At 46.2% G+C, this 9,924-nt stretch overlaps 1 protein-coding gene across 1 annotated transcript; it reads left to right on the top strand.

The window, feature by feature from the left end:
• The first annotated feature begins 1,862 nt into the window (after positions 1 to 1,862).
• LOC127558688 (protein ABHD11-like) lies at positions 1,863 to 5,822 on the top strand. The gene is made up of 6 exons (XM_051991929.1): positions 1,863 to 1,992; positions 2,610 to 2,745; positions 3,580 to 3,753; positions 4,205 to 4,375; positions 4,758 to 4,939; positions 5,437 to 5,822. Exons 1-6 carry the CDS (start codon positions 1,883 to 1,885, stop codon positions 5,567 to 5,569), a joined length of 906 nt encoding a protein of 301 aa, XP_051847889.1. The 5' UTR covers positions 1,863 to 1,882; the 3' UTR covers positions 5,570 to 5,822.
• Positions 5,823 to 9,924: the final 4,102 nt, after the last annotated feature.

Here is a 9,924-nt window from a genome sequence, read left to right as displayed (position 1 = left end):
GGAATTAAACCAGTGCTCACTCCAACAAAGGTCCACTTAAGGACAACAAAAAGCCTACTGAAGAACAAGACTCACTTGAGGATTATCAGTGCTTACCTCAGGGAGTGGCTGGGCTACCTGACAGTTTACAGCAATTCAGACTCTCTCCCTATAATTTGGGACCCTTCAATTCTTCTAGTTGGTTATGTGGCTTCGCTGGAAGAGTTCTTAAGTCAATATGTCAATACCACAAAACTACCCATCGGAAAGTACTGCCAGGAGTTCTGATACCCCCAGCTAGAGGAATGCTCAGTTTTATCTCTTGCTGGGTTGGTCTGTCTGGCGTCTTCTGGATCGAAAGGGAGCTTGGGCAAATTAAGGGGATCAGTAAAGTCATTAGTCATTCAATTTTCACATGATGTAAAAAGAAAACATTTAAACAAAAATAAAGAACAATTTAAATAGCTAGAGCATCTAAGGGAAATTTTAGGAAAATCTTGGTCATAGCAACGATCAAGAACTGGGATTCTTAACTAAACAAGGAATCAAATCTCTTTTTTGCATTAAAAAAGAAAAACTTATAGATCTGTCCAAGGTAGAATGAGCTGCCTGCTGCCTGCTGAAAACATAAACTGGATAACCACTTGTCAGGGATGTACAGTAAAGGTTTCTTCCCTGAACAGCATGAATTAGATGGCCCTGCAGACCTCTTTCACTTTTCCACCTCTATGGTTCTGATTCTGTCACTGACCTTGATAGCTGCCCTGTGGAAAGGAGAGAGACAGAGCCATTGAGAGCTCCTGGGAACAAGCAGCCGGTTTGCCTCCTGGCTTCTCACTCACAGCCTATGCCATCTTGGGGTAGTCAGAAAATCGGACCTGGAGGAAACTGCTTAGACAGTTCAGAGCCAAAGTTAAAGAGAAAGGGATGTTCTGAACCCTCACAAAAAGTTTCATGTTTTTGACATTTTAAGTATCAACCTCCTGCTGGGAGCCTCTGGTTTCTGGTTGATGATTTAAGTCTTAGTCAAAGCACTTTTGTTTTAATATTCCTTTTGTGACAAAAGACATAAATAGCTGTCCTATACCTGATTAACTTTGTAGAGTGAATGCCTTTCTGAAAGGAACTTTCACAGTATATGACTCACACCCATGTTTCCTTGAGATTTGGAGTGGAGGCAGAAAAGCCAAAGACAATAAATGGGGGAAAAAAGCCTGTCTCTTCTCTTGAGAGGCTAGGTTTCTTAGGACTGAACCAGGGCCAGGAAATCCCAGAGTTGGGGGTCCCTTAATGGAAAAGAGCATCTCAGACTCCTTGAGACAGCCAGGGCATCCTGGGACTTTTGCATCACTTGCAAACGTTTTCATTTCCAAATTTATTCTCCCTTTCTTCTTCAAAGAATTACTCCAAGAACAACAAAGAAGGGAGAAGGGGGGTGGGGTGCATTCTGTAACACTAGCCAAAACGTCAAACAAATCTGAAAGGAAAGGGATGTTCCACATCCATAATCCCTCACTTCTCCTGTGAAGGTAAAGAGATCTTCTCTTATTTTCCAGGAAAAGGAAAGTGACTACTTGTCCAAAGTCCCACAGCTCATGCTAGAACAGAGTACCCCAGATGATTTCCAAGGGTCCCCCCCATTTCTACCACCCTCTGATCCCACAGAAGGCAGAAGGGCAAAGTCTGGAGTAAGGTGTCAGCTAAACCCACTCTCAGGCTCCAGCACCTGGGACAATGTGGTTCAGTGGAAAGAATAGTGGATTAGCTGATTGGAAGGAGGGAGAGATTTTAAGGCGGCCCCACAGCCAAGGGGTGGGACAAAACAGGGGCAGGGCTCGGGCCACGAGCAGAGCTGAGGTGGAGTACAAGGTGTGGGAGCAGAGGGCAGCTGTGCTCATTCAGCATGTGGGCTCGAAACTGGAGGTACATCTCCTGGGGATCCTCACGCCTCTGGATCTCGCCCATCCGAGGCGTGAGGCGCTCCCTGGCCACCCTGGGGAGCAGTGGACCCAGGTCAGTCCAGAGTCCCCGGGGCCAGCTCTTCTCTCTCCTGCTCCCCTATCCTCCCATCCTCCAATTCCTTCTCCCTTCCCTCTACCTGCACTAATACCTTTTCTTCCCTGACTGCCCCCCTCTTTCTCCAAACTTCTCCCTGGGGTCCTCTCTTAGCCCTTCATCTTTACACTCTCCTCCTTATTGGGCTTTTCTTCCCCCACCTTCTCTCCTTCCCTCCCTCCACTTCTCCCTACATCCCTTTATTTCATCTCTCTCCTCTTTACCCTTCCTTGCCTTTCTTCTTTCCCTTCCCCTCTACAGGTACTGTCCCAGCTCTCCTTTTTCTGTCCCTTCTCCTGTTTTTGCTCCTTCCAAACCTCCGCTCCCTCCTGTCCCCCTTCTTGTGGCTAGCTCCCTCCTCCCTAGCTTCCCCCGACCTCCACTTACCCCTGGGCTGCTTCTCTCCAGACGGTTTACCCCACATCCCAACTGTTCCTCCCGTGGATGGACATACCCATTTCTCCATCAAAGTCCCCTGCGTAGGGGACAGGAGACCCTGCACTCCCTTAGCATCCCATGTTCCTCCATGCCTCCTAATGTGCTCCATCCCTCCTCGTCTCTCCCTCCCTGGCCAGGCCAGTGCCCCTCTCCTACAAGCTGCTGGATGGTCAGGACGCCCTCCCTCCTGTCGTCTTCTTGCACGGGATGTTTAGCAACAAAAACATCTTCCAGGCTGAAGCCAAAACCCTGGCACAGCAGACAGGCAGGAAGGTAATTCTCCGGAATGGGAGAGGGAACGGTCTGTCCGGAGGGAGCAAGGGGGAAAGAGAGGATAGAGGGGGGTGGGCGCCTGAGATGAGAGGGGGCTGGCAAGATGGCCTCGGTCTCCAGCCAGAAGGTATGGTGTGAGGGCACCAGAAAGTCCACACACAAACCCCCAGAAGCAGCGTGGTCCTTCCTCCTGGGGACTTTGGTGCCAGGGCCAGATGATCCCTCGCTGGGCATTTTTGTTCAGCAGTGGGTTGGACCAGATGGTTTCTTCCAACTTGGAGATTCATCGAATCCCTAAATATCTCCGGTACCGACACCTGGGATTCTAGAACGCTGAAACTGTATCGTTTTAGAGGTTTACTGTAGCCCAATAGAAATTTATTTTATAAATAAAATTTCTATTTTATTTATAATGATAAATTTTATAAATAAAATGTATAAAATAAATGGCAGAAATCCCTACTAATGAATAAAGGGAATACTTTCTTTCCTAACATCAGAAAGTAAAAGGAATGGGAAGAAAGCAGAAGTCAAGAAAAGAGGGAATCGTGGACCCAAGAACCAGGCTGCTGAAGGGCCAGCTCTGGCCGGGGAGGGGGGGACAAAGATGGGAGGGGGGAGGATACTTTTCGTTCTGATGCTCTTGTCCTACTGTGGTCCCATCTTTCCCCCTCCTTCCTCTTGTCAAGGACTACTCAGTACCCCTTGCTTCCTGGACACTAGTAATCCTCAGAGGGGCTCCTGGTCCTGCTGGCAATAAGTCAGCCCCCCCAGGGCGGAGAGGGGAGGGAGAAGAATCTGGGAAATTGATAACTCCCGGTGTCTGCCCCCCAGGTATTGATAATGGACGCTCGGAACCACGGAGAGAGTCCCCATAGTCCTGACTGCAGTTACGAGGCCATGAGCGCCGACCTGCAGGCTCTCCTACAAAAGCTAGGACTCGGGCCCTGCGTCCTCATCGGGCACAGCATGGGAGGCAAGACAGCCATGATGGTAGCCCTACAGAAGGTGGGGTGCCCCAGGGCTGAAGGGGGAGAATGCCCAACTTGGCCATAGCCTGTAACCCCATAAGCAACCCCAAGATTCCCCCCAAGTTACCTGTGGAGTTGTGGGTAGAGTGAGGCTGTGAGTGAACACTGGGACTAGAAGCAGAGAATTCCCCGAGGAACTCCAGGAGGTTTATCCTTCTAAATTCTAATGGACTGAAGGGAAGCTGAGGGGGCCTCCCCCCAGCACTGGGGGGTTTCAGGGTTCAGAGTCAAGTTCTTAGAACCTTTCCTCATAAATGTCACCCCTTCTCCAGGGTTAACCCAGAATATGCAGACGGGAAGGATGGTACCAGCCTATGAAATGGGCATCCTTCCCCTCTGGGGATCCGCGCTCCCACTCGTGTCACTGCCGGAACGTGGGAGAGGAGGGCCGGGCTGGAGTTTGTTGTGTGACGGGCTTTCTCCTTCAGCCAGAGCTGGTGGAACGCTTGGTCTCAGTGGACATCAGCCCCTTGGTGACCCCGAACATGCCGGATGTCTTTAAAATCATACGTTTCATGAAGTATCTAAACATCCCTGGAGATCTTTCCCACTCCCAAGCCTTTAAATTCCTCGATGAGTATTTGGAGCCATTTGTCACGGTGACTTTCAGGACTGCCAGGGTTGGGGGTGTGGAGATGGACTCCAGAAGCCACAGAGCAAACAGTGGAGTTTGGAGTCCTCAGGAGAGTGGGGAGGGGGAGGGCAGGGGCTGGAGGGGGCAGCCCAGAAGGTCTCTAAGGAGGGAAGCAGGTGAAAAACAGAAATCCAGCATAAATTCTCTGAAGGCCGCCTTATCTTTCCTTTCCTTTGTATTCCCAGCATCTTATCTTCCTCCCAAGAGGCATTTCCTAAATGTTTGTTGACATGAAGGAGAAAGGGCACAGTAATGAGTTGGACTCTGGTCTGGGATTGGGCTGAGAAGGGTCCCCGGGGAAGGTGGGAGCCCCCGAGGTGGGTCAGCTAGATCCTTGTACCCTCTAGGATTCGAGTATTCGGCAGTATCTATTCAACAGCCTGGTCCGGATCGATGGGCAGTATGTATGGAAAGTCAATGGTGAAAACCTGCAGCAGCAAAAACACCAGCTTCTGGACACTCTCCAGATCCAGGGAGTTTATCCCGGCCACGCACTCTTCCTAAGGGACACCCATTCGCTCTTCCTCCCGTAAGGCGGGCTCCAACTCCGAGTCCTCCATCTTTGCTGAGCCCCAGTTGGACTCCCCAGTCTCAAGGAAGAGGGCAACTGGGGGCTTAGCTATGCTTGGGCTCAGGAGGAGAGGGTTCTTCCAGTCTCTCACCTAGATTTCTTCATGATTCTTATGTCTTTCTAGCTATCTAACCTGCTTTTCATCCTATTCCTTCCCATACCCACTGCTCAACCTCCTTCCTTGTGACTGCCTGTTTCTGACTCTTCCACTCATTTTTTCCTTCTCTCTATTCCCTCTGCCTTCTCAGTGTCTTCATCTCTGTCTCTTTCTCTCTATTTTTGTCTCTGTATGTGTGTCTCTGTCTCTCCTCTCCTTCTCCCTTTGTCCCTTTCCTTTTCCTTCCGATCCTCTCCCACTCTCCCTCTCCCTCTCCCACTTCCCCCCTCTCTACTACCCCCTGCTTTCCTCTTTCCCTCTCTTCAACTCTTTCATTTTTTTCCCCTCTCTTTGACAGGTCAAGTCATTACCCCAAGATCAAGCTCCTGTTCCCTGAAGTCCAGTTCCAGAACATCCCTGATTCTGGCCACATCACCCATATCAAGAAGCCCCAAGAGTTCATGGACAGTATCCTAAGTTTCCTATCCTAGAAGATGTCCCCTCTCCTCACACTCCATTTACAACTTCCAGACACTCAAGAGAGCCACAGACACTTCCTTCACTTGAAATCTTTCTTTAAAAAAAAAAAAAAAACCTTTTTCTAATTCAGAACTGAACACACACCAAACATCTCAGTGGGCAAAGAATAAGAGAAAAAAAGAGAACTGTGAAAATTGTGAACCTCTGTTTTGAAGAGCTTAGGTTGTTTTTAATCACATGATAAAATCACATGTTAATTTCAAATTTATCTTGCTTGTCTTCACTCCCTTCCTTCTGTTCTCTGTCCCGTATTTTTAAAACACTTTCTACTTTTTTTCTTTTTCAGAAAACAATATTTTTATTATGAACTTGACAGATAAAGATGTCTCCGTTTTATTTGAGGTTCTTCCCCTTCCCAGGATTTTCTCTGGCTTAATCTCTTTTCTAAAATGTGATGTCTGCAGTTCCAATTATCTTGTGATCAAAAGAGCCATCCACACCCAGAGAGAGACTGTGGGAACTGAGTGATTCACAACATAGCATTCTCACTCTTTTTGTTGTTTGCCTGCATTTTATTTTCTTCATCATTTTCTTGTCGGTTTTGATTTGATTTTTCTTGTATAAGTAAGAGAGTTGTAAGAGAATTGTATAAATATGTACACATATGTTGGACTTAACATTTATTTTTACCATGTTTAACATATATTGGACTACTTGCTATCTAGGGGAGAGGGTGCGGGGAAGGGGGAGAAATTGGAACACAAGGTTTTGCAAGGGCTAATGTTGCAGAATTATCTTAGGATATGTTTTGAAAAATAAAAATAAAATAAAAGGCGATGTCTGCAACTTTAATATGAGCAGAATGCCCCATTTCAAGGTTCTCATTTCACACATTAAGAACAAAACTATATCAATGAATAAGACTAGTAGGTTGTACAGTGGATAGATCATCAGGCCTGGAGTTCAATCTGGTTTCTAGCCTCACTTACCCTCAATTCCTCAACTGTAAAATGGGCATCATCAATGTGAGGATCAAAAGACTTACTATATTCCAGGTGCTTTATACATATTAAGTAAGCACTGTGTAAATGCTAGCTATGGTTATATTAAGTCAGTGATTTTTTTTTCCCAGTGGGGAGCCAACGCAAGTTTTCTGTGCCCTTCTGAACATCCTTCTGCTCTCTTCTGGCTATGTCTATGTGTTTCAGGGATATTTGTATCTTTCTTTCCTTTTATTTTTCCATCACTACCCAGCTCCAATAAAAGCTCTCTCCACTGTGCCAACTAGCTGCCAAGTAGAAGTCTCACCGTGGCTGTCTCCAGTTCCATAGGGCTTTGCCTGGCACCAATGACTGAACCAAAGTGGAGCCTGAAGGGTAGCTTTGCAAAAGGGCTGCCTCCTCCCCTGCTTCGGATCCACCTGTTGCCCAGCTGCCAAGTTTCTCCTAGGAGAAATGGAAACCAGGAAAAGCAGAAGCTCTGCGAGGGTTGGAAGCCGGTGGGCACCCTGGCATAAAACTGGTAGCCTTCTGCTGAGAGCATCCCTCCCACACACCATGGGACCCTACCTCAGTTTTCTTTCTTTGTCTGCAGCGGCTCAGGCTCTTCTGCCAGCTGGTCCCTACTATATCCCTTCAATTCATGATAACTTTCTTTGGCTTGTGCCCAGCCCGCACTTAGTGTGTACCTGGCGGGCAGTAGGTAGGTGTTTGCTAAATGCTTATTGAATTAATTTGTATTGAACTGAAGTTTCAAAAACTTTTAACCTTCTTGGCCTTTTTCCAAAAATATAGGAAGCTTATGTACTAATGGGGAAAAACACTACAAAGGTGAACCGAAAAGGGAAGGGGGTCAGAACCCCAGCTCTAAGGCCCTTGTTTAAAATGTCAAATACAGGTGAAGTGGATAGAGCGCCAGACCTGACGTCAGGAGGACCTGAGTTCAAATCTGATCTCAGACACTGAACACTTCCTAGCTGTGGTATCCTGGGCAAGTCACTTAACCCCAATTGCCTCAGCAAAAAAACAAACAAATAAATAAAAATGTCAAATGCTGCAGAGAGATTAAAAAAAAAGAGGAGTTGGAAGTTTGGGAGATCTCCGTCATCCACCCCTCGTCAGCTGGCAGGGGTCACCGGGCAGGAAGCAGGACCGACTCATGGGGGATATGTTCAGAATTGAAAGGATTGAACATAGGGACAGGTGAGCCCTTCTTTGGAAAGTCTTCTCTAAATGAAGAAAAGCTTGAGGGAGTTGGAACTGACCCCTACATAGACAAGACTGGTAAGAGACGTTCCTGAAACTGGGGTTTCTACGTTGGGGTGAACCAGGCAAAAGGTCTGACCCTTCCTGGTAGAGCCCCTGGGGCCCATTCCTGCCCTTCTCCTAGCTCTATTCTACTTTAAACTAGATCTGACTCTGGGATCTTTCCTGCCAGCCCCTCTCCCTCTCCCCTGCACACACATGTCCCTGTGAGTCAGCTTTTAGCTGACATTCCTCTCTGTATCTACCTAGTTTTCAAAAGCAAACTTGCAAACAAAAAGCTTGCTTTAATGGGGCAATACCATAATCTCCAGATCATTGTAGGTGAGGAGGCTTGCACTGTAGTCCCTATTAGAGCTTAGGTTAAGGGCCCTGTCTTTTTATATATATATCTTTATATATATATACATATACATATCTTTTTATTTACAAGTTATATGCATGGGTAATTTTTCAGCATGGACAATTGCCAAACCTTTTGTTCCAATTTTTCCCCCCTTCCCCCACCTCCTCCCCAGATGGCAGGATGACCAATACATGTTAAATATGTTGAAGTGTAAGTTAAATACAATATAGATATACATGTCCAAACAGTTATTTTGCTGCTAAGAATCGGATTCTGAAATAGTGGACAATTAGCTTGTGAAGGAAATCAAAAATGCAGGCGGACAAAAATAGAGGGATTGGGGGTTCATACTCATCTCCCAGAGTTCTTTCTCTGGGTGTAGCTGGTTCAGTTCATTACTGTTCTATTGGAACTGATTTGGTTCATCTCATTGTTGAAGAGGGCCCCCGTCCATCAGAATTAATCTTTGTATAATCTTCTTGTTGCCGTGTATAATGATCTCCTGGTTCTGCTCATTTCACTCAGCATCAGTTCGTGTAAGTCTCTCCAGGCCTTTCTGAAATCCTCCTGCTGGTCATTTCTTACCGAACAATAATATTCCATAACATTCATATACCACAATTTATTCAGCCATTCTCCAATTGATGGGCATCCACTCAGTTTCCAGTTTCTGGCCACTACAAAGAGGGCTGCCACAAACATTCATGCACATACAGGTCCCTTTCTAAGGGCCCTGTCTTAATGCTGGCGAATGAAGCTTCTCCAATCTATGGCCATCCTTGTCCCCCCATCCTTGTTACTGGGGCGGGTCAAACTTTGACTCTTTTAGCTCAATCAATCACAAGCATTAGACTAAGTACAAAAAGTTCATTTCTGCAGACACTGAAGTGATGTTGCCAGAGGGGAAATCTGACACATTCTGAGCATCATCGTAAATCAAGGGAAATAAAGAAGGGAGGAAAGATGATTTATTACCTAACAATAAATTATCATTACCTAATGATAATTACCTAATGAAATACCTTATCCTAAAAGTGACTCATGGCTGGCTGATTTTCAACTGAATCTTGGGAACTGAGAGGAAGAATATGATGGTGAGAGCTCAAGCTAATGGCAGGGGAGAATTACTCCGTGCTTCTTGATGAGAACCCTGATAGAGTGAGCTTCGAGATTCCTCTTTCAGACTGGGAACTGGGGTCGGGACCCTCAGAAACCTAATAAGTGCAACTCCCTAGAATTTCTGTAACTATGGGCGCCAGCCCTCCTCAGTGAATGTAAATGAATTGATATTACTTGGTAGAGAATGTGTATGTCTCTTATAACCTATAGGGGAAAAGGAAGGCCTTCTACAAAGATCTCCATCTCAGGTCAGATTATTCCAGGCTGAGCCACAGAGAAGTCTGACTCTGAAATAGGTTTCCCAAACTCTGGTTTGTTATGTCCCCATCCCTGAGAAGAATTCTGGGAATATCTCTTAAAAACAAAACAAAACAAAACAAAAAAAACAGAATGGCTGACATCTAAAGTCTCTTCTAAAAAGGATTAACAGTCTACTAACATTAAGAACCCATCACATGCCAAGTACTAAGATAAATTCTGGAGCATCCCTGTTCTCGTCTCACTTCGCCCTCCGTGTGAGCACTTGCCCTGCGTGAGTTCTCCACAAAATAAAATTTCAGATAAATGATATTCAAACAAAGTGTCCAGCCCATCAGAACTGGGCTCTCTGGAGTAAAGTTTGAGTACTTGGCAGTTCAGC

Source organism: Antechinus flavipes, chromosome 4 (genome assembly GCF_016432865.1).
Source record: "Antechinus flavipes isolate AdamAnt ecotype Samford, QLD, Australia chromosome 4, AdamAnt_v2, whole genome shotgun sequence".
NCBI classification, from domain to species: Eukaryota; Metazoa; Chordata; class Mammalia; order Dasyuromorphia; family Dasyuridae; genus Antechinus; species Antechinus flavipes.
This window is presented reverse-complemented; position numbering and strand designations above follow the sequence as displayed.

What these genes read in the sequence shown, in the direction of transcription:
- LOC127558688 (XM_051991929.1), top strand. Translation starts at nt 1,883, where the DNA reads ATGTGGGCTCGAAACTGGAGGTACATCTCCTGGGGATCCTCACGCCTC. An exon ending in TGATGGTAGCCCTACAGAAG is followed by an intron (nt 3,754 to 4,204) that starts GTGGGGTGCCCC and finishes TTTCTCCTTCAG; the next exon opens with CCAGAGCTGGTGGAACGCTT. An exon ending in ACCCATTCGCTCTTCCTCCC is followed by an intron (nt 4,940 to 5,436) that starts GTAAGGCGGGCT and finishes TCTCTTTGACAG; the next exon opens with GTCAAGTCATTACCCCAAGA.